Here is a 24755-nt window from a genome sequence, read left to right on the forward strand (position 1 = left end):
GTCTTCAAAAGTATCTTAAATAATAATTGGAGACCACCTGTGTGTGATTTTAGTAATTTTATCCCTATGCAACGCAGCTGTTCTGTGAAAGTCTTAGAGGTTTGTTAGAGACATAGAGAAAAAAAAACAGTATCATGAAGGAACACAGCAGGCAGGTCATGGATAGAATTGTGGAAAGATTCAGGTTATGAAACAAAGAGTAAAGCTTCGAGCGTCGAGTTGACCACTGATTATGTAACCATCTGAAAATGGAAAGAGTGCGGACAACCACAAAGCTACCAATACACAGACATTCACCTCATCTAAACCTTTTACACGCTCACATTTCACGTCGTTTTAATGTTGTTCTTGTAACAACATGGACTAAATATTCACCTTGAATTTCTTGCTCAGAAGTCTGATCTCCATCAAATCAAGAAAACACACAATGCTGAAACTTTCTTTTTGTTTTCTTCCAAAGAGTGATATTGGGCCATTTCACTACGATACTTTTTTTCTTGGCATCTACACTGATACAGAGTCTATTATCTATTTTATAACATTTGCACTTATCAGGTAGGGTTTGAAATATTCTAAAATAAATGTAGTTTCTGTAAAGAACATTCTGTACACATAGATGATAAAACATTGTAGTTTTATTGTCTTGTGTTTTTGTTTTGCTTTGGCATTTTCACAAGAGACGTAGACAGTTGAACTTTGAATCTGAACATGAAGATGAAAGGACATTTATTCAATAAATTAAAAGCCAAAATACTGACGGGCAAAATCTCAAAAAGTCTCATCCAGACCTGGAGAATTATTTGAAAAAAAAAATCATAAATTTTATGGGAACCCCAAGTTTTCTACCAAAAAACGAGGCTCTAACACAAATATTAACACGTCAACCTGAACATGTATACGAGACGATTTCCAAATATAATACATAAAGGTTTGTGGCTCTAAGGAGACAAAGTGTGAAGAAGTTCAAAGGGGTATTTATGACTTTTACAGGGCTATTTATTTTTTTTCTCTCATTTTAACTAATCAGTGGCATTAGACGGAACAGAACGTTCTGGCGCAAAGCGAGACTTTATCTATGTCCAACATGCTGTAAGGAGACGCTTAAAAGCTGCTGCTGGTATAAAACATTAACTGAGACATGAAGATTGCCTCCACATTCCTGAAACGTATCATTAGGACTACCTGGCATTTATTAACCACACCTCGTCTGTCTGCTCAGACAGACAACAGCCCTGGACCTGGGGAGCAGCACAACCCTTGACCCATTAATCATGCGGCTCCACTCATGCCTTCTGGCCCATTTATGGATTTCAAAGTGACATCAACTGACTAAGTCCAGAGAGATTTTGTCAAGATAATTAATACAATCTGCACATGTTTAGTTTTAGTCTGTTCGCACTGTGACAATTAGCCGTTTAGTTAAACAGCCTCGCATTCGTCAAGAGACGGACGACGGTGGTGAACATTCATAGTTTTGTTTTTTTTTCTTTTCCCCTAAAGCGTGGCATTCCTGGGATTCTGCTGCTCTCGTCACAATGATGCTTCAAAGGGAAACAGGCTTGATCTCGGAGTGTTTCTAGATTTACATGGCGCATTTAGTCTTTCCCAGATCATTTGTGGCATAGCAGACCTCCTGTTTTTTTGTTGTTGTTGTTGTTTGTTTTTTCCCCTTAAAATTCCAAGAGATCACAATGAGAACTGTCTCAGGACGGATGTCTAATCTTGGCTGATCTGGGTTGTATTCCCTTGACTGGAAGAAAGCTCTGCACATTACGAGCAACTTCCTCTTGCTCTCCAAAACTCCCAACATTTACCCATATTAAGAAGAAAAAATGTAAAGCGTGGAATGTGACTAACAGCCACAATTATTTCGGGAATTTGACTTAATTTTGTTCAAAATGTGTTCAATTTGTTCATCAAACTGAAGCTTAGGAATTAAAGTACTCTAATGTTTGATTTGACTTGTGCGTAAAACTTTACGGAGATTCGGATTAAGTCGCTAAAAAAAACTCATAAAAAGAACTGAATAAGCATAACTACTTTTTAACTCGTTTTTTTAAAATATATATTTCAATCTCATTTTCGACCCCAGCTGCTTCTGAATGTTGTCTTTGTCAATTCATCGTCACTGGATGATCTGAGGAAGGGAGAAATGGATCCACATTTGAATGTTTTGGTTCAAACTCATAACAAAGCGACAAGAAAAGGTGTGGAGAAAATTTTAAAAAGTGATTCATTTATTTTTATACCCGTAAAGCACGGTGATGGCTCTGTCATGGTGTGGAGTGGGACCGACAGTCTGAGCTCAAGGTCTGGAATCTTAAGAATCTTAAGAAGGTCGGTTCAAATGACCCTACATGCTATTAATTAAGTTGCTGTTTTACAAAAAACAGCCAACTTTTTGAGGATACACAAGTAAAGCACTTCAAATCGATGATTTTTGCATTGGTTCAGTCGCTACAGTTAGACTGTAAGCTTTAACATGAGATATTTGCAATATGATCTCTGTTGTTCCTGTGGTGTTGTCCTTGACCAGGCATATGTGTGTTGCAGTGGTCTCCTCGTGTAATGCCTCAGTAAGAATGTCAGACACGGGTCCGACTGGCCAGCTTTATTTCCAGACTGTAAAAGGCGATGCTTCCCTCCTCTTTCACGCAGACTTGTCACCCTGTACCTTCAGCTCACTGAACCCTAGCGAGTAATCTGTCTACACTTGTGCAGAAGCCAGACAAAAAGCCAGACATGCTAYATCCAGAGAAGACCACAGGCTAATCATTACTGCTTTTCTTCTCAGCTCATTTTATGATGTTTATCTTTGGCAGATGTCCCCCTGACGCCAATTTAACGTTATTAACACTACCAGCCATAAAATGTATATTGAACACTTGTTCAATATACTTACTTGGATAAACTTAATTTGATTACGTGTAACGAAACTCAGTTGCCTTTATTGGACCTGTTTTCTTTTTTCGCTGTAATGTTTTGGACAAAAAAACTCAAACCAAGTCTGCTGTAAATGAACAGAGATAGGACTCCCTTCATGATGTGACTTCTGCATACACAATGATACTTCATTGCCTGGAAAGTTAAAATATTTTTTCATAGTCTATGTTATTTTTTTCTGTCTTTGTCCAAAGTACCGTCTGTTTCTGCTCTGGTTTTATCACAGAAGGATTTTAAGTTAAACTTGTGGGCAAAATGCGGGCAGTTCTCTTATAATATTTAGTTGTATCGGACGCAATGGTTTTGTTCGATGAAATAGACAAATTAAAAAAAAAATAGTTAACATTTGGTTCAATATAACTCACAGGAATAATACATAAATCGATGTACTGTGGAAAGGACTCGGAAATGTTGTCACTATTAATTGTGTTGAGTCGTGGGTTGTACCGTGGGGTCCCTTCGATAGCTCAGTTGGTAGAGCGGAGGACTGTAGAGGCCTCAGCTGAAATCCTTAGGTCGCTGGTTCGACTCCGGCTCGAAGGAGACAATGTCTTTTTTTTATTTTTTTTTGTTTTTACATTGCTATGACGGAACGCATTAACCTTCGTATATAGGATGCCCATAACACGTCAGCTAAAGCAGGTTTAATCATAAGTTGAAGGTGTGTTTGCGTCTCTGTGTGTGAAAGATTACTGCACAGTGCTTAAAAGTCTGACCTTTATCCTCAGGTAACACATTACAGACAGCCTTTCGGTCAATCAGAGAGCAGACAGTAAGTCTCGTGCATCATAACTTTCAACACAAGCATGTTACCAGGTCCGCATGTGCTTGTTTTCTTTCATGGTTACGTTTTCCTTTAGGGTAGACCATAATTATAGTTTTTGAAAAATAGAGTAGAATAGAATAGAAAATATCCTTTGTTGTCCCAAAGTCTTGTAAATTCAGCAGAAAAGTCAAGTCAAATGTATTTGTTTAGCACATTTCAGCAACATGGCAGTTGAAAGTTGCTTTACGCAACAAAAGAGAGTAATTACAACTATAATTACCTTTGTTAAATAACCAGCTTATGCCACTGTTTTTTTTTTGTTTCTTGGGAAATGTATAAATTATATTTCTTTGAGCAAATTTATTTTGAAGGTCTTGTATTGCGTGCGCTTTTCCTCGTGTCTACGTAACGTCCTCTCCCTCACATAGCCGCAAAACATTGAGAAAGTATGTCATTCATATTTAGAGAAATTGCTTCGGCTATTTCTGCATTTATTTATTTTTTTATAAATATTATATTCTATGTTATTCCACATGGACGTTATTCACAGGATAATTTAAAGTGTTACTGTGACGCTTGGCTATATGTGAATATATGTTTTATTTACGTTTTATGCTCAGTGGGCGTCCTTTACAGCCCCCTCGTGGCGAGTGCCTGTAATTGCGCTTCATTTGTTTGGCTTTATTATTTGTGTAACAATAATCTTGTTTCATGTAGGAGTCAGAAGTGCACATGAAACCCAAAGAACAGCCAATGTGGGGTTTTGTTGTGCTCTGCAGATATATACATCATGTTTAAATTTAATGGGAAGTTCAAACTTTTAAGTCCGCTAGGTGTGTTTGTTGTATTAACAATGCTTAGTTTAAGCAGTTTTGTCAATTAAAAGTTTTATTATTAAAAAGCAAATGAGAAAATAATTTCTAAACCTTTCTAAACTCCTGGGAATAGTTGTTTCTTTATTGCATAACAAAAGTGAATGTACTGTAACACTGATAACGCACATTGTTGCCGAGCATTGTGGGGGAACCGGAAGTGCACATGAAACCCACAAGACAACTGATGTGCGTCTCTATCGTCTTTTTGAATAAATGCAGAGCAAACAGTTCATCCGTGTTGGTCTTCTGTAAATATACACAGTCACTTTGATGATTATATCGTATTCACTTACCACGTACAGCCCTTAACCAGACCCCAAATTAAAAGAGTGCTTGTTATCTAAAAAAAAAATAAAAAAATCTCCACGCTATAATGTCTTTAAAATAGATGTATATCTCCATCTACTGGTGGAAATGCGAACTGAAAGTAAAATAATTACAAATGACAAAAAAAAAAAATAATCAGGACAGTCAGTGATTGTTCTCAAGTAAAAGTCGCACTTCTTCCACATGTTTTCACTCAGGTAAAAGTAAGAAGTAGCCATCCCAAGAGATTACTCAAGTAAGAGTAGAGGAAAAAAAACATATTTCGAAAATCTGAATGGATGTTTTTAAAATTATGTAACTACTTGTTCCACTGGCACATTATTTCACTTATAACGACACCGATTGCAGAAATAACAATGAAACATACAACAATTTCATGAAGTTAGAAATATAACAGAAAAATGTGATAAACATTTTTAATGAATCATGGCAAAATCCAACAAGAGAAACACAATGTAAAACACAGACTGATGCATCAACATAACATAGCAGCAAATAATTACACATAAAACAATTTTATTTATGCTAATAAAGCTTGAAACTGTGAAGAGGCTATAAAAACTAAATGAGCAACAATAGTCAAGAGTAATGCAAGTTTACTGCAGTGCTGTTGGAGAAAGTGTAGGAAATAACAAAACTTAATTTCCCAGATAATAATACAATTTGTAATGTATTCCTAAGTAAGCAACACATCTCCACAGATTTTCATGTCAGAAATCTTCCAGGGTCTTACTAATAATTAATCTTTGTAACAATATTTATACTTTTAGTTTTTGATCAGTAGAAATGACTCATGCAGAACAGTAAGAAAACAGAGTCAACTTAATTTGAAGCTTTGTTTCACTCGTGACGGACGCGTTTCCTCGGTGATGCTGGGGGATCCAGGGCGAAGGCGGTGGGGGAATTGGGTCGAGACTCTGGGATATATTCAGTCTGATACTTATCAATGTAAGGCTTGGCCACCTTCCACACCTAAGATTGATAAGAAAGCATTTTCAAAAAATTTTTTCCTTCTACTTCACAAATGTGAACTACATTTATATCAAATTCCAATAAGATACACTGAGATTTTTTGGTTTTGTCTCGACAAAATGACCTAAACTCCAAATATTTTAGCTCTTGCCTTCTGGTCGAGCAGGAGACGGTGAACAGCTTCGATGTCTGGCGACATGAATCGGTCTTTAATCCACGGCCTGTTACAGTGCAAGCAGAAAATGAGGAAATAGGAGACAAATATTCCCCGTTTACATATTTTTGTGGGCTTGAGATCCGTCTAACTTACTTGACAACGGTGCGCACGAGGTCGTAGACCTTCTCCAGCGGGGTGGTGGTTCGAAGAGGGCGGAGGAACTCGATACCCTGGCAGGCCGCCAGCAGCTCTATGGCAAGAACTGATCACAAAAATCACGTTAATTGTGCTAAAGTGAATATCTTTTAGAATATCTTTATGTGCGTATGTTTTGGTCAAATAAAGAATGACCAACTTCTTTATTTGGTCATTTATACAACAGCTCCCTGTTAACTGCCAGGTCATGGTCGCTTCTAACATTACGCAACAGATACATTGTTGACTGGACCAAATCTTGTGACCGACAAACTGTTTAACCGTTTCTAACCGTTTCCACTCAGACGGCTTTGAGGTAACAGACTGAAAATGAGTGAAAAAGCAGCCAGAATCTGAAATTGATCTTCAGAAAGGATGAAAATGTATTAAAACCACTTTGAAAGATTAAAAGAAAATCTGGCAAGTATTAAGATACAAGGCATGACTCAAAGTTTTCACTGCACTGCATTTAACCCCTTTAACCTGATACAATGGAAAAAACAGCACACGGGCGATCCATTGCAGGTAAGGGGTTAATGAACGTTTACTAGACTCGACTTACTTAACCGACATGCAGATATTCTGTTGTTGCATTAACCTACTATAACCTTCTGGTTCTGGTCTGCTCTGCATCCCCATAGTCAGAACCAAACATGGAGAAGCAACATTCGGATTAGTGATTGGTCCACTATTCTGGAACAAACTTCCAGAAAACTGCAAAACTGCTGAAACTAAAACACTTAAACACTGAGACTAAAACCCCATTTGTTTGAATTTGCCTTGATCAGTATGTACTGAAACATCATTCATTTTAGCCTGTATTCCAACTTTTCCTTTGCTTTCCTGTATTACGCCGCTGCAAAGTCATGTTTTGTCTGTTTCATGTAAAGCACTTTGAATTATCTTGCTGCTGAAATAAACTTGCCTTTCCTGTTGCCATAATTTCACAGTGGACTTTTAATTTCATAGTTCAAGAAATAAGTGAGACCTTTTGGAATTTTATTCTGAAAAACCATCTAAACCAATACAAATCTACACTTTGACTTGTTTTTGCATTGTCTGAACATTAATTCATTATTACTTATGCTGGTTTTTCTTCTGCAGTAGGATCCTCTGGACCCAGTATTTCAATTTGCAGTGAAATGTTCCAGACAGAGCGTTTCACCTTGCTCCACATGTTCCACAACCCTCAAGGCTTTCCGAGCGGCCCAGCCTCCCATAGACACGTGGTCCTCCGTAGCCGCGCTGGTGGACAGGGAGTCCACAGACGAAGGGTGGCATAAAACTTTATTCTCTGAAACTAACAGGAACAGATGTCAAAATGAGTTTCTACTCATTTAATGATTAAAGTGAAGATATTCCCTAAAGTTCTCAGGTAACATTTTCATTTGTTATGCTCACAAACCAACCTAAAGAAGCAGCGGTGCAGTGGGCAATCATGAAGCCCGAGTTGAGGCCGCCCTCATTAACCAGGAAGGCAGGCAGCTCACTCAGTGAGGGGTTACATAACCTCTCAATCCTCCTCTCACTGATGGAAGCCAGCTCATGGACAGCGATGGACAGAAAGTCTAGAGCCTTTTAGAGAAAATATGGCATTGGGAGTTAATTACTTCCTCAAAGGTCATGAGGCTGTTTTATTACCCACAAACCTTTGCCGGATATTCTCCATGGAAATTCCCACCAGAAATGGTTTCACCTCGTTCTGCAAATACCATCTTGTACGGCCGTTAAGGTAAAATAAAAAAACATGGAAGTCCATGTGCAATCWTAATAAGTTATTTTTGAAAAAGTGTGAAATTCTTGGAAGACATTTATTGTTTCATGGTCACATGACACTGAAGGATACAGGGTTGTCTGTAGCGCTGTTGATTTCTGTGTTGATGATGTTCTGCACAAACATTATTGTGTCATTCGCTATTCCGTGCACCTGCATACAAAGAAATACACTAATGAAAGCTTATCTAAACACCACATATTTAAATACGAACTTGAATAAGCTCAAAGAGAAATGTCTAAAAACAAAATGCCTAAAACATGTTCTCGCCAAGTTCTGACAATTTAGCAAATAGAAACAATTTTGGTAATTCGAACTAAGCTAACACAAGAGAAGTTTGATCTAATTYAACTCCAGACAGTGAGCAAAAACAAAAATGTGTCTTGTTAGGCAGCGCGTAACAAGACACTGCATGTAAACTTATGGTTTAAACTGCTTTCAAATCTTCTGAGAAACTAGGTTTTGACTTTTGTCATCTGCAAACTTACAAAATCAAAATGAATCAGAGTAGTAGTAGTAAACCTCCATAGTTTCACTTTTTGAATTGCWGACAGGTTTTTTTTGTCTTTTCACTTAAAGTCAAATTTATTGAGACACACCTGGAAATGATCAGAATTCTATTTTTTTTACCCTGATTACTAATGATGATAAATACCAAGTACTGCTATATGCTGTGAAAGACAACCAGGGCAAATAATTGGTTCAGAATGTCTCGTAACTTTATTCTTAAATTAGGTGAAACTTACGTGACTTTCACATGGAAAATTTGCGATGCTCAATTTCAACTTTTTGTTTAATCTGACTAATTAAACTACATTTGACCTGAAGTTACCTGAGGACAGCAGCGCATGGTGTAGGCATCCTGGACCCTGTCACAGAACCTATGGCTCTCTGAAAATGGACATTAACATTACACATATGGACATGAAACATGGCAACTTAACCATGTTTTCCTAAATCCACATGGACGAAGACACCTTCACAAACCTTATTATGGGTGACAAATTTGATGTGTATTACTAATTTAAAAAATGGCTTCATTAAGCGATCCTCCTAATGAGTTTGGGTCGCTCTGCTAACCTGCAATCTCAGATGGATGGTGGTCAGAGTCCAGCAGCGAACGAAAGCGAAGGGCWACTTCCGTCTGGCCTGGATGGGGACGCAGCGAATGGATGTCTGTGGGAAAACGGCAACGTGTTGGCATGAATTGTGGGTAAATCCACGTCAAGTAGAAACTCTGACGTGGATTTATCCACATCTGCTCTTCCTGCTGTTGCTCACCGCTGTCAAAGGCCTTAGTGGTTCCCTTCAGCACCTCCAGCGTGAGAGCAGCAACGATGTCCGCCTGCTGGGCAATTGCCCGGGCGCGCTCCACCGCCTCCGCCCCCAAAGAGGTGATCATCTGGGTACCGTTGATCAGAGCAATGCCCTGGGCGAAGGACGGACAGAGGAAACTGTCTATTTATTTTTGTCAAGTTTACGAGGTGGTGGACAGTGGGAAAATGGAGAGAAGTTATTAAATATAGGGCCTCAGCTAACGACGATGTTAGCAATTAATTCATCTGTCAATTATTCTGGCAATCCATTAATCAGACGGAAATTTCTGCAGATACTTCATTTAGCCACTTCAGCGTTTTTAGTAGTAGAGATACGTTATAAGATCCAAATAAACAAATAATTAAATTCCTTTTTAAACACAATAAGGAGTTTTTTTCCCCCCCTTTAAATGTGGTAACACAGCCTTGTTTTAGTGTAAGCTATTGGAAAGGATGCATCTTCATCTTCAAACATCAACATGTGAAAATCATTCAATCAATACAGTGTAGGGCTAAACTGATGACAGTTTTTTTTTTTTTTTTTTTACATAATTTCAGCCCAATAAAGCCAAACTATGTCTCTAGAGAAGTTCTGGTTAGAACATATTTACAGACAAAGTTTTTTATTTAATTATATTTTAAATGCAAAATGTATACAATTTTTCTACAGTTTTGGCTTAATTACTGCAAAATGTATTTTTTTCTAACCTATATACTCCAGTTCACAGTTAATCACTGAATTGTTGGACGATTATTTCAGCAATTGATTCATCACCTTTAATCCCTATTAAATGCATCAACTCAGTTATTTCCCATCAAAGCAAATATAACATAAATCTGGGCGTTCTAATGAACTGTACATTTTTTCTTTTTTACGATGATGGATACCTCAATGATTTTTAAAAACAAAATTAGCTGCACATTAGCATCTATTGTTTTTATTTGTTTTCATCTTTTTCAAAATATTATTCTCTTTCTCACTGTTTTTATTTTAATTATGTAAAGCACTTTGAAATGCCTTGCTGCTGAAATGTGCTATACAAATAAAATTTGATTGATTGATTGATTGATAGATACTGTATTTTTTAAAATTCACACAGGTCTAAATAATGGATAAATGCTCAAATAGTAAAAGAATGGTTCAAATGTCTCATTAATTCAACGATGACTGCATGTACACTTAAGCAAACTGTATTTAGGTTTTATTTATCTTATAAATAAAATTGTTTTAACCGATTTAAAATTTGATAATCGTCCATCTGTCCCACTTAAAACATGAAAAAAAAAATAGCATCCTGTAATTGTCAGAACGAGTTGTGTACTTTGATCCCTTAATCTCAGATAAACCACGTGCATATTTTTAAATGTTACCTCTTTGGGTTTCAGTGATATTGGCTTTAGTCCGTGGGCCTCCAGGACCTGAACCAGGAGTAAAAGGAGATAGAGCGTGTACAAAGACAGGGGTCATCAAAAAGCAAACATGTTTCCCCATTGGACCTAGCAACCTTCTACGTTTCCAAGAACGACGCTCATTTCCTTTAGTTATTATTACAGAACTGATGTGTTGAAACTATGGGAAGGTGACTGTACATATTTGGCGTCTGCCCATCCGCTCTTGGGGGACCACATTTTCCCTTCTCCCATCAGTCCCAGGGCGAGGTGTGAGAGGGGGGCCAAGTCTCCGCTAGCTCCCACCGTCCCCTTCTCTGGAACGAAGGAGAGGCAGGAGGCTGCATGGGGGCAAAGAGAAGGATTAGTCAGAAATCAACTCTGAGCCTCTTAAAGAAGCGATCAGAGAACCAAATCAGCTTGGGTAAAACGATTTGGTATCTGATGGGTCTAGTTGAAGCTTACCATTGAAGGCCTGGATCATGGCTTGAAGGGTTTCCAGAGAAATCCCGCTGTGGCCTTTAGCTAAAACGTTGATCCTCAGAGCGAGCAGCATGCGGGTCCTCTCAGGACTCAATGGGTTCCCCAAACCTACAAATCACAGCAAAAACTCTAAAGCCTTTCCCCATTGCAACAAAGTACAACATACTGAATGCTCAGAAGTGTCAATCTCAAGGTGGGCTTTCCAGATTTCTACCTGCTGAGTGCGACCGCACCAGGTTTTCCTGGAGTTCCCTGCGGAGCAGAAAGTGTGTGGCACATAAAAGAAGATTGTTCTGCAGCAGTTTACAGAGATTAAACCAGAAAAGATTGCCTTTACTTGAGCTTGCCGATAGGAATGACAGTTCGGGCAAATTTGCCGAAACCTGTCGTGATTCCGTAGACAACTGCAGGAATGACAGATGCAGAGAAAAAAGTTAATGGTGTTATCAAATTGCGGGGAAACGAAATTCTGCGATCACTGATTTACAGCACACTCTCCGCAATTAATCAGTCATTAAATGCGAGTTTACCTCGGTTTTCTTTGACAATGGTGTCCAAAAGTTCTCGTGATTGCACAACCTTTTTCTCTGCCTCCGGAGTTAGCTGGGAAAAAAAAAAGTTTGGTGGAAGGAGGGAAGTCAAAGATTTACCACCGACAGAAAAAACACAACAGTGTTTGATCATTACCTTTATTTTGTAGAGTCCTCTGCCTAAGTTGACCAGATCAGTGGAAGTCAGGCTGTTGCCATCCAAACTAATGTACTGCACAAGCAAAATGTGTGTCACAAAAACAAAATCTGACGTCCTTTTTCAGGCGTTCAACAGAAAATATACTTACTTCTGCGGGTTCTTTGTACGCAGCTGTGCTGTTTTGTAGTCTAGTTAAGAATAAACGTTATCCAAATGTTGTTGCTACTTGGATTTACTTAAATGTCTCTAAGGTCTGTTTTGCAGGTTTAAGGATACATATTTGAAACTCCAGGCTCACATGGGATGAAGTCGGAAGACATGGTGTCTCCCTCAATTGCTGGAAGCAATTTAGGAGAAAAGTTATTTTAAATTAATAAAATCTTTGAATGAAGCAATACCCATGTGTACAGTTAGGGTGGTCTTGCATTTAAACTATTACCAAGCTCAACAAAGTCATTATCCTCCAGCACATCATCGATGGCGTCATCCGCGTCCAGCAAGCCTAGGCCCTGGCACCTGCGCACTAAGAACCGCGTCTCCTTCACAGACACGATGCCGCCGTTGTCCGGTTTGTTCTTTATGTACCGCTTCAGCGCTTCCTGTCCGAGCCACTGGATGTTTTTGGAGGTGTCCCGGCAGGCCACCGCCACCCATTCATCTCGGATGTGGACGGTAAAGCGAGGCATTGCGCGTCAGCGAGTCTCGGCCGCAGTGAGCGCTGCTCTCTGGGCTCCTGGGTTCCACCTTCAGCCGCACGCCTCCCCAACACCAATCAGAAGCGGGCTGAGGGGGGCACGCCTCGCCGGAGTAGCACCTTTTGTTTTGTTTTTCTTTCTTTCTTTCTTTAGAGAACAGTGACCTCCAAAGGTCGTTCACATAGATGTTTGATCTCATCGACCAAATGCGGTTACAAGCCAAGGGGGAGGAGGCCTTACAGGGGGATGTGCTCCTGTTTGAAGAGGGAAAATGACTGTTGTAGCAGAAATGATTAACGCTGGAAAAATGGAGCTAGAGAATCAATACGTGAATATCTTTTATGATTATGACAATGAATATTCAGGAAGGTGATGATCACGTGATTCCAGGAGCATTTTGATAAATCTTTAAAAGCTCGTATGAGGCACGCTGGTGGCGCAGGGGTAAAGCGGGCATTACCCATGAACGGAGGCCTCGGTCCTAGACGCAGCCGTCACGGGCTCGAGTCCCGGCCAAGTCTTCTCCCCTGTCGAGTAAAGGCCATCACAGCGCAAAAAAAAAAGAAAAGTATGCATCTTATTAAAGAGCTTGGACCCTGCTAAAGTTGTTACCACATTTATGTAATGCCAAACAAACCATTTTAGATTGTCTTTCTCCCAGAGTAAACATAGTGTCAGGAAAAACATCTTCTTAACAAATATTTATTCAAAAGTCAAACACTTCGATCCAGTTCCCCCCCATTATTTGTATCAACATTCACTGCTCATTTTTCATGTTACCTCTGAGGTGGAGATGTAAACCTTCAAATCTTGTTGACATCCATCCAGAGTCCATAGCTGCTTTTCCTTCCAGGTTTCAGGGGGGCTGGTGCCAGCTGTCATTGGGCAAGAGGTGGGGTTGATAGTCCATCACAGGGAAACACATAGACACCCAGGACAAACAACCGCATGCGCGCGCACGCAGGGGGGCTGGTGCGCGCGCACACACACACACACACACACACACACACACACACACACACACACACACACACACANACACACACACACACACACACACACACACACACACACACACACACTCATAAGGGCAATTCAGAAAGAGCGAGATTCCGGAGTTCCCAGAGAATATGCACAAACAGGAAGAACATGCAAAATCAACTCAGAAAGACTCCAGGACCTTCAACAATGTTACCTACTGTCACATTGTTAAAATATGCAATGTAAAATAATAATAATAAAGCAATCATAATACAATGAAAACTGTTAACCACTATTGTGACACACAAACTTGAAACTCCAGATATTTTCTGGATTCTTTGGATTCCTGTCCAGCTTTACTGCTGCTGTCTCCTCCACCCTTTGATGAATGAACATCCATAACTATACATTTATCAATAAACGTGGGGTGATTGTACTGCAGCATCAGCCTGTGTAGTCAACTTTAGCAGGTTGTTTGTAAATTTGGGGCCATAATCATACAAGCAATACAATTTACCTAAATGAAAATATGAAAGAGACAGTTGTTTTCTTTCTTTCACAGTTACGTCTTAATTTCACCAGGAAAACCGTCAGAGAAAAATCTCAACAAAACTTAAGCAGGGAACTATTATTCTAAAGCTTACTCCTGTTGGCACATTAGAAACTTCCAGAAACTATTTTTTTTCTGTTAGAATTTCTAGATCTGAAAATACATAATTGTCATTTTCAACAGATTAATGAGCACAATGTCTCTGCCTACTGGACCGCGTGGTTTTCATCATGTTATATCATTCAATGTAAAGAAAACTTTCTTTCTTCTGGGATCACTAATCTGAAGTGTCAAAATAGGCCTGGGCCAGAAAAGCTTCTTCAACACTTAATGCATTACGTAAAACTGCTGGAAAACGTTTCACTTGTAGAAGCTGTAAGTGCTCAACAGTGCCCCCTGCTGATCAAACGCTACATGTGACTATAATAAATCGTCAAAAGTCTCATCGTCACTTGCTGGATGGTTAAATCTTTGAAGTTGCTGCTTTCTGGAGATCTGAATCCACACGAGTATAAATTTATCTTTAATACTTTTATTTCCGATATATTTGGAGTGAGTACGGCTAAATAACTCATCAAATAACCCTAGATTGGGAACTACAGATGTCTTACTGCAAATATAGATTTTTTATAAACCTATGTTTGAGGTCGCCCTGCTTTGTTCCACACCTTTTCTTAATAAATGTCTAAATATACATAGTAATATAAACTGTAATGTTTTTTAACTTGTTACCTGAAATTAATATGATCAGAGTGTAGAGACACCGGGTGTGTGGAGAGTGTGGGGCATGTTTAAGGCCCACACCATGCTGCTCTGCATTATGACTTCCTGACAGAACTGGCTTACAGTAAAATTCAATAGTTTTGTTATTGTTATTATTACACCATTTAGTTAACGTTTACTGAATGAATTCATTTACAATTACATAAAATCCTGAACTTCCTGTATTTTTGCTGCTATGGAGATATTTAATTAAATTTGGATAGCTGGCATACAACAAACATGATAGATTTAAATGTACATATTTAGGATGTACAATGGAAAATTTGGCATGGCCATATAACCAAACATGCACCTCTGCACATAACAGTAACTGTTTTTTGACTTGTGGTGCCCACTGAGCAACAAGCCTTGTATTAAAAACTACCACCTTCCTAAAGCCTTTATGCTATTAACATCTTTACAGTAAAGCAGATCAAAACAAGTTAAAAAAACAAACAAACAGATAAATGGTTTGTTGGGAGTAGTCAGGGTAATCCACGAACAGTGCTTTTCAGAGGCAGGTTACTTGAGTAACCTGTTTGAGAAGTGTTTTATATCAAACTTTTCACTTTTGCTTTCATAATATTACAAAGTATTGCTACTCTTACTTCAGTGAAAACTCTACTAAATGAAGAACGATCATGTTTTAACCAAAAATGCATCTGACACATATCAAGTTTACCTTAAAGTGAGACTGCAGTCTTCAAACTCTGTTATTTTCAGTTTTTATGTTATTAAAAAATAGTATTTCTTCTGCTTAAATTTGTTCATTTTCAATTCTGTTATTTATTTGTGTAATACCTTTTCATTATAGTTTTAAAAATAAAACAGCCTTTATGTTTTTGTCCGTCTCTCTCTGTCTACTCATGAGTCACCTCTTGGATGGCTGCTTTTTACTCTTACCCGAGTAAAATTGTTTGGCTACATTACCTACTTCAGTTCTGACACTAAGAAAAAAAAAAACAATCACCAGATTTTTGTCCCGTTATAACTGCGGGAGTTTGAAGCCAACGAGCCGCCCCTGAAGGCATCACAACGCTACCGGTGATGTCAGTTCACGGACGGTAGGAGTTTCCGCCAGCATGTGTGCCGACAGAGAGTAGGCCCACTGCTGGCCGTCGAGGAGGGGAGGAAAAGTGTGTTTACACAGACGGCTAACTGCCTGGGGAATCGTAGGGGAGAGGAAGTCAGCCGGCTCTGCGTCTGCCTGCTCCAACTTCCTGCTCAGAAAAAGAAAAAGCCCAGGATCCGATTTCAGTCCAGCACAACCGTGCAGACCAGGAGTCAGCATGGAAAAACAAGGGATCACACAGTCTTCGACGTAAAGTTTCGCGGAGTGAAGAGACCCAGCCGGAGATCGCAGGTAAAGTGAATCAAAACTAGCGATTCTTGACACAAAAGGGGTCTTTGTTGGCTGTCGGGAGGTCTGTAAAGACAGGAACAATGCAGAGTGAGAAGTACCAGCGGTGCTTATTACCTACTTTATTAGAAAGTGTCGCGACTACGAGCTTCTGCTTCTTGGTGAACTTCCTTAGAAGTACTTTTATAGAGTTTCGGGCTGTGAAAGTAGAGATTCGAGTCGGACTCGGTGCCTTCTTCCGGTCCGAGCAACATCTTGAAAATGAGTCAGTGGGGCAGGAGGATGAAGCAGACCTCCGTGGGTGAATACATACACCCTCTGGAGGCTCTCTAAAGTGGAGCTCGGGACTTAACTCTCCAAAGACCTCCACAGCGCTCCGGGAAGTTTTCTTGAGGGCTTCTTATTGAGTTTTTCCACCGACTGTGAACAGGAAGAGAGCAGATTTGGTCATGGCCAAGTAATGTCTGCATACACCATCTAATCTCATTAGGAGTTTCCGTTCAGCCAACACACTGCGTGGCTTTGTGTTCACTGAGAAAGACCTCTTCATCCGAGCATCAGCAGCAGGACTAATCATCTTCACCTCACCTTACCCCCCACACCCCCCACCCCCCAAAAAAAAAAAAACAGCAGAGATGTTCCTAGAAAGAGCAGGAACATGTCTCCAGATCTCCAGACTTGCTCTAGGTTAGCACAGTTCTTATAGGTCACTGTGTCAGTCATGTTGTGAGGTTTGTGCAACAGGAAGTGCAGGATCTTCTGTCCTAGACGTTTCACCTCGGTGGTTCTGAACGAACGAGCTTCACTTTTTGTCCAACAGCCACAGTGAAGTCCAGGTTCAGAGCAGGTCACTGGGTGGACCTGAGGAGACGGGACAATGATGTGATCTTTTGACCTCCTCCCTCTGGGATTGGAGTGGGAAGTGTGGCCGGATCGGGGAAACGCACCCCTGCTGTGGGATCCCCTCACCTCACCATTTGTCCTTGGAAGTAGAATAGGAGGAAGTCCTGACTTTGACAGGTTTGTGGTTTCACATGGCAGACAGGAGACTCTGGGGCAAAGCTTGTGTAGGAAAACTGGTCCCAGCCCTCTTTGGACGGTGAATAAAAAGCTTCTCTCTTGTCACAGTTTTACATTTGTTGCTTATCAGATAGCATTTTTTTTTTTTTTTAAATCAATCTGTGTAAACGGTGCCTTTTTAGCATTTTGGCATCTTATAACCACAAACTCCAGTGCATTTTGTAAGGACCTTAAATGAATATAACTGTGGAAAGGTTCTCATTTTTAAAGTGGTCAGTAATCTATTGACCAGGAGAAGAAAGGTGAGACTGATTTACTTATAGCAAACACCATCCACACGGTGAAAAATGGTGGTGGCACCATCATGCTGTGTGAATGGCGTTCCTCAGCAGGGATAGGGAAGCTGGTTAGAGTTGATGGGAAGATTGAGAAAGGCTGAACAAAGGTTCAAAATCCATCAGGGGGCGACTCAAAACACCCAGCCATAGCTGTAATGGAACAGTCTATAGGTCGAAGCGCATTCACGTGTTAGAAAGGCCTAATCAAAGTTCCAGTCTCTAAACGTGCAAAGCTGGTAAAAAAAATACCCTGAAATGCATACCGTTACCCAGCTGAGTTTAAATAACTTCAGCCACAATCCCTTATCAATACGCCAGTTTATTATTTTCTTATAAACATATTTACTCTGTAATACAAACCCAATCGATCCTCTGTTGCTTATCTGCTTACAAACTGGCCATTTGAGCTCCACATTGGTGCCACTATTTGTGAGAACTAGAGCAAAAACAAAACAAAAGTAAAAAAGGGATGCAGGATTTTTAATGCGGTCGAGTTGTTGGGGACAGAAAGCTGCTAGTCGGCAGACAGGAGCTCGGAGGCTGCACATTCCTCCATTAAAGGAATAACCCACCCTGGGCCCGTCATGCTTCCTGTGGAGAGAGGGCCAGGTTGAACCGCAGCATATTTCTGGCTTGAGCTGTTGTTCCTGCTTGTATTTTTTTTCTCTCCCCTGCTGCTGCTGCTACATTACACCATATTCTTTTACACACACTGTTCTATTCATGACGGCCTGCACTCAGACGGGCCATCCCCCCTCGCCCCAGACACACACGCGAGATTCAGTCTGCATGCGGCTAAGCCGTGTTGGCAGGAATACATTTGAATCAGAAAGTGAGAGTGATGTGAGTGAAAGTGTTGCCTTCCGCTTGCTGCAGGTATGGACAGCGCCATCACCCTGTGGCAGTTCCTGCTGCAGCTGCTGCTCGACCAGAGCCACAAGCACCTGATCTGCTGGACATCAACGGACGGCGAGTTCAAGCTCCTCAAGTCGGAGGAGGTGGCTAAGCTGTGGGGGCTGCGCAAGAACAAGACCAACATGAACTACGACAAGCTGAGCAGAGCCCTGCGCTACTACTATGACAAGGTTATTCCAGCCTGACTAATTGTTCCCCTGCAGGATTTTTTATTACCATTAGCTGAAAATTGCAGTAAAGGACGATAGTTTCTAGAAAACACTCTTTACTTCCTACTTCCTCTTAGTGTGCATTCACACCATTCCTGTTTAGTCTGCTTTAATCCAACTCTAGTTCGTTCTCTTGGAAAGTTTGATTCGTTTGAATGCATCTAACTCTGATGCAGATCTGGTCCATCTATAAGGGTGTTTTCACACGTGATAGTAGACCCGGTTCAATTAGGAACCAAAATTGCAGCAATTCTTACATTTTCGCTTTCCCATTACGCTGTGTAAAACAATCTAAGTCGTTTGAAAAACCCGTTCTGTGCAAATGCACCCTTAGTCACCAATTGAACCGAGTCTACCGGACTTTCGACTGATGCAGTTGACGCTGTAATGAAACTTCAGCCACTTTTTCTTCATTGTTGCTAATGTTTGTGTTGCAGAACATCATCAAAAAGGTGATCGGCCAGAAGTTTGTCTATAAGTTTGTGTCCTTCCCTGAGATCCTGAAGATGGATCCGCAGGCGGTGGAGATGGGCTTAGCCTCTGGAAGGTTTCCCCTCCAAGAGGGAGACGTGCCTGAGCTGGACGTGGAGACGGAAGAGGAGGAGGACAGCGAGGAAGAGGTCCAAAGGAGGACCCTCGCAGCCCTGGGGGCACAGCAGTGCCAAAGGGACTACCTCCACTCGGGCCTCTACTCGTCCTTCAGAATTAGCTCCTTGCAGAGGAGCCTGCGCGAGCGCCAAGACGAGCCACGCTCCGTCATCCGCTTCGGTGCCAACGCCGGTGGGAGGAGCTCCCCTCCCTCCGTCAAGTCAGAATCCTACGCCTCCCCAAGAGCATCCAGACTCCCCTCGCACTCCCACTCTCCGTCTTCCCCGCTGCACACCCAGCCCGGACGAAGCTGGAGCCCCGCCGCCGAGGAAGAGGACTCGGAGGACTCGGACCAGAATGCTCAGCCACTCAATCTCTCCTCTGGGCACAGGGAGCGAGCCCTGCAGCCTCCTGAGAAGAGGAGCAGCAGCAGTGGGAGGAGTAGCTCCACCAACAGCAGCGGGGACCAAGGAGATGAACTTCCACCCAAAAGCAAAAAGCCCAAAGCTTTGGAGATCTCCAGCCCGTCCCTGCTCCTGGCAGGGAGCGACATCGGCTCCATCGCCCTCAACAGCCCGGCGCTGCCGTCCGGCTCCCTCACTCCTGCCTTCTTCACCGCACAGGTGAGGCACTTATCTCAGAACTTATCTCAGATCTTAAAAAGTTCCATCAGGAAGCCCAATGTGTGGGGGAAAAAAAGCGACACCATTTCCTTGTTTCCAAACCCGAGTCACTGGCTTAGGAGTGATGGGAAAGCCCTGAGTCTGTTACGTTAGACTCCTAAGGTGTTTTCCACCCTCATGGGGTTCAAATGCTCAGACAGAAGTGACACAAGCAGCTACAACATTAAACCCACGGACATGTGAAGCAAACAGAACAGTTCGCGGATCAAAACCGAATCCCTCGAAATTATTCCAGACCAAAGGTCCCGTTTCCTGTCAGTCACTTTAGACGAAGCTAAACATAGTCAGGAAGGTGTTTTGATGATGCGGCTGCTGAGTGTTGTATGAGGTGAACCTTCTCTGAATCTACCTTCACCTCTAACATGCCACAACATGTTGCCACACCCTTCTCTTTCCCACTCTGCTCACCAGTAGTCAAACCGGATTCTGTCACTTTCTTCCAGCCCAAAGCGGTCCAACTCATAAATCACGAAAACACAAGAAAGCGGTTCCCGTCTGAACGGATGTTCTGATCAAACTTTTCCTGGCTCATATCCATTTCCAGGTTTTCTTTGAAGTCCGCCCTGCTAATTCCAGTTTTCAGTGACCTAGAAGAGAAAATAAATGCTGCAGATTTTGAATTTAGCACAAAATGACAGGATTTACTAGATTATTACCTTGTACTATCAAAGGGATTTTCCTCCAACATAAAGTCCATTATAGTACATTTTATGTTTATAGAGCAAAGATTATGGGAGTTCTTAGTATTCATGCATTTAATGACTAAGAAAAAAAGTCAGATTTTACAGTGTTGGACCCACCTGAAAGCATTTACAACCAATTAATCCCTGAGAGCAGCAGATCTTAGCAGCGTTTTTAGAGTCCTTAATAGATACAGATTACACTCATTCATCACAATAATTTTTTTATTTTTATACCAATAATCCTGTTTTGACTTACAGTAAATCTAAGCAATTAAAATCAAAATGTTCTTGTTACTTTCTCCGTGACTAGCTCCTTCTTTGTGGGATGTTGTATTTTCGTCGCTAAAACCTCTCAGTAGAAAATATGATGTTTCCAGAACAGAGATAAAAGAAATTGAAACAATTTTTTTTTGCTTACAGAATGTCATAATTTAAGTAACACAATGTTTTAAGCTATTGAATATACACTGCTCAAAAAAATAAAAGGAACACTTTAACATTTAAGTGAACACTGAAGTGTTCCCTTTATTTTTTTGAGCAGTATATATCAAATACAATTAATAAGTAAAATAAAATGTATCAAACTATTATGCAGGTTAACCCAAGTTCATTAAATGTTTAAATGTATCAAGTAGATTAAATATGACTTGTATTATAAAGTTAAACATAAAATATTGACTAGGTAGGTATAAATGTGATTTATTAAGTAAATACAAACTAATTTTAAAAATGTAACTTAATTAAATGGGATTTTTAAGTTATTAAATTGGTTAAAATTTACTTTTAAAGATTAGTCAGAAAAGGCATTCAGTAAGTATTTTATAAATTTATTGTGTTTGATTTGTAGCCATATTTAGGATTTTTCAGACAACAAAAAAATCGGTATCGGCCTAAATCGGAATCGGCAGGTCAGAAAATTGCAATCGGTGCACCTATAGTTAAAAATAATAATAATAAGAGTCTCATTGAATATTCTGACAACCTGTTTTTTTCAGCACAAAAGGGAAATAATTTTGCGTAGTGACATAATGTTTACACCAACACATTTTGATTTAACGAGCGTTAAATCAAAAATGTTTTTTCTATTTTTTTTTTTTCAAAGAGATGTGTAATGCTTCTTAGAAAAAGCTGTGCTACAGGTAAGGAGCCCTTGTAGCAACAGGTCTGTTTCTGAGTCAAATATCAGTCACATTTTCAGCTCATAAATAATGGAAACCTACCAAATTAGCTGCCTCATGACCCGACAAGTCACTCTCTGATGCTCATATTCTCTATATTTGTTTAAGGTGGCACACTTTTGGATTGTGGCAAAAATCCAGACTCTGCTCTGCATCAGCTAATTTTTGATCATCCGTTTTAAATAAAGTATTTTCTTTGGAGGCCTTTTTTTTAAACAGATCACGCAACACCAACATTAAGAAAGGTATTAATAGTTTTCCCAGGCTGCTGTCTGTTTATGGGTGAAGAAATCAGAGGGAAAACAGGCAGTTTACTGAAATCTTCAGCAAGTGGGGCTGTAAAAGAGCAGAGGGGGTGGAGGGGTGGTCCCTAAGTGATGCCATATGCTCCAATAATTCCATTATTAATGGGAGCAGGGCTGGGTCCGTCATCTGCAGCTCTGGCTCACGTCGCTGAGGTGACACAGGGAGAGAAGTGTGTGTGTGTGTGTGTGTGTGTGTAGGGGGGGAGGGGAATAGATGTAGAAATTGATTTCATATGTTTTCTCTCTTAAGGATCAATGCCCCCCACTACCCCCCAAAACCCCCTGTATTCAGGAGGAGAAACCACAGACTTCCTTCCTGCTCCCTCAGTTTGTTTTTCCAAACGCCAAAGCGCATCCATTTACCGTTTCAGCATGTTTCACATTACTGAAACCCCTCAGAGCCACGTTTTCCCAACTTCGTTTCTCCCTTCAGTCTTGGGGAAAACTTTTTTTTTTTTTATTTACCCGTCTCCTCCCTCATACGTTTGGACTTCTTGCTCACAGACTCCGTCGGGTTTGCTGCTGGCTCACAGTCCGCTGCTGTCGGGGATCCACTTCTGGAGCAGCCTGAGCCCCGTCGCCCCGCTCAGCCCAGCCCGGCTGCAGGGCCACGGCTCCCTCTTCCAGGTAAGAGCCGCGGCGCATGTGGGTGTGTCGCCGATAAGCGGAAGATAATAGGGGCCAAAAATAGCAGAAGAGAACAACAGAAGGTGCAACACAGAGAGTAATTGTTTACTGGAAGCTCTTAAAAAAGACAAAGGAGGAAGTGGCATACTGGTAAAACACGTGCTTCTGCAAAAAAAAGAAAAAGAAAAAAAAGTTGGTCAAGATTTTGCTTTTCAGCAGAACTTTGCTCATAAATATTTCCAGTACGTTTTATTTTTTATTATTTGTAAAGCGGCACACACCTAGAGTTGAGAGACATGCTCAGACTTTGGAAGCGGGTCCTGCAGAAGTGTCCTGTTTCAGAGCTTGTGAGAGGGAGAGGAAATCCTGTGAATACTTCCTGTTTGAGCCCAGGGGAGCCAGGCTGAACAGGGTGGACTGGTTTGAGAGCTGCTCCTCATTTATGAAACACACACACACACTAAAGACACTACCTCTTCAGGCACACGCAGATATTACACTTTGAACAAATAATACACAGACTCCTCATTCTGATGTGGGGCATTTGGGTTACAGAGATGAGGAGGAAGGAAGGAAGAAAGGAAGAGGCACAATGAATTAAAATTAAAGAGGAACAAAAAAAAAAACAGGAAAGCAGAGCAGTGACAATGCTGCAGTTCCTTACCGGAAAGCAGCTACCCGCTAACTCTCGGCCTCGTCTCTTTTTCTCTCTCTCTCTTCTCTCCACAGTTCCCCAGCCTAATCAACGGACACATGCCTGTCCCCCTCCCAAACCTGGAAGGAACACCCTCCTCCCTGCTCCTGTCCCCCGCCACCCACAAATCCTGATCCAGGGACTGTGAAAGAAAAAAAAAAAACTCCAAGCATCATCGTTTAAAGTTTCTCAGTCGTCCGTCTGCGGTCGAGTTCATGTTCAAATTCAGCTTCAATTTAAAAAAATAAATAAAAAAAATATAAAAAAAAAAAAACAATAGAGACATGACCTCACTCCTTTTTGCACTCGAGTTGCTCCAGATTCTAGTTGTTGAAAGCACTTGGTAAAAAGCCATACAGCAGGACGTCAGAGACGTCTGTGGTAGAGGAACAGCACATTTTATCCACGGACAGCCTCATTCTCTGCAGAAACTTGTTTTTGTTTTAATCTTGTACAAACATTATTTTTCTCCTCTTTACAAGGTGAAACTGCTGGTTTCACTAATGTGGTAATGTAATGTATGCACTATGCTTTCCAGATAGTACCAGCTGTGCCTTATTGTCTTTTTTTTTTTTTACTTTATTACAAAATATTTTTAATGAAGACGAGATTTCTGATCAATAAAACAATTTGTAACAGTAATGTACTTTTTTTATACTGGACTTGGCATACAGTTATGCATTCTGTATATGTTTTGTATTGTAGAAAATGTCATTTCCAATAAATAAGGCATTGAATGCGTGAAAATGTAGTTTAAATTATTTTAACAGCCTTCTGAAAGTATTCATTCCCCTTTGCGCTACTTAGAGATTTTAAGCAATAATTAGGAATTGGAAGGAAAATGATACATGGTTTGCAACTTTTCCTTTTTTTATTTTTTAAATATAAATCTAACAAGTTTCTGACCGAGATTAAGTTAATCAAGTTCTGAAACAAACTGCTTGTGTTAGGTTCTACTCGGGGCGTCAGAATAAAAATTGCATGTCAGACTTTGTAGTTCTATTACACAAAATCCCATTACTTACTTTAAGGTAGCCTGGTAAAAAAATTAAATTCAGCCCCTTTTTCTACATTTTGCTTCGTACAGCGCGTGTCTGGACCCTCGACGGCTATTGAGAAGCGATTACTTCCTGGATTTTACCCAGTTGCTAATGTTTGGCCGCCACGCTATGAAGCTTACCGGAAATAGCCTGCGCTGTAAACAACCGTCCACCACTGCGAAGAGGAAGGACAAAGTCGAACAAGGTAACTCAATATTTGAAGAATGTGACCATCGAGGA

General features: G+C 40.6%; 2 protein-coding genes and 1 non-coding gene across 3 annotated transcripts; 2 read left to right on the forward strand and 1 right to left on the reverse strand.

Annotated features, from left to right (window-relative positions):
* Positions 1-3399: 3399 nt before the first annotated feature.
* On the forward strand, positions 3400-3486 carry trnay-gua (transfer RNA tyrosine (anticodon GUA)). The gene is given in 2 exon segments: positions 3400-3436; positions 3451-3486. It is a non-coding gene; the product is annotated as a tRNA-Tyr (tRNA).
* A 1816-nt stretch (positions 3487-5302) lies between these two features.
* On the reverse strand, positions 5303-13457 carry hal (histidine ammonia-lyase). Its single transcript, XM_008411852.1, has 22 exons — positions 13363-13457; positions 13043-13109; positions 12327-12836; positions 12164-12224; positions 12036-12063; positions 11885-11959; positions 11728-11800; positions 11535-11601; positions 11412-11449; positions 11180-11305; positions 10916-11055; positions 10697-10744; positions 9291-9438; positions 9090-9185; positions 8842-8900; positions 8082-8162; positions 7885-7950; positions 7645-7810; positions 7401-7535; positions 6194-6302; positions 6035-6104; positions 5303-5883 (listed from the first exon to the last, which is right to left on the reverse strand). Exons 3-22 carry the CDS (start codon positions 12571-12573, stop codon positions 5752-5754), a joined length of 1965 nt encoding a protein of 654 aa, XP_008410074.1. The 5' UTR covers positions 12574-12836; positions 13043-13109; positions 13363-13457; the 3' UTR covers positions 5303-5751.
* Positions 13458-15932: 2475 nt separating this feature from the next.
* On the forward strand, positions 15933-24216 carry LOC103466343 (ETS transcription factor ELK3). Its single transcript, XM_008411854.2, has 5 exons — positions 15933-16238; positions 18470-18678; positions 19155-19928; positions 22659-22781; positions 23511-24216. The coding sequence occupies exons 2-5, from the start codon at positions 18472-18474 to the stop codon at positions 23607-23609; spliced, it is 1203 nt and encodes a 400-aa protein (XP_008410076.1). The 5' UTR covers positions 15933-16238; positions 18470-18471; the 3' UTR covers positions 23610-24216.
* The last annotated feature ends 539 nt before the right edge of the window (positions 24217-24755 follow it).

This window comes from Poecilia reticulata, linkage group LG6 (genome assembly GCF_000633615.1).
Source record: "Poecilia reticulata strain Guanapo linkage group LG6, Guppy_female_1.0+MT, whole genome shotgun sequence".
Taxonomy (NCBI): Eukaryota; Metazoa; Chordata; class Actinopteri; order Cyprinodontiformes; family Poeciliidae; genus Poecilia; species Poecilia reticulata.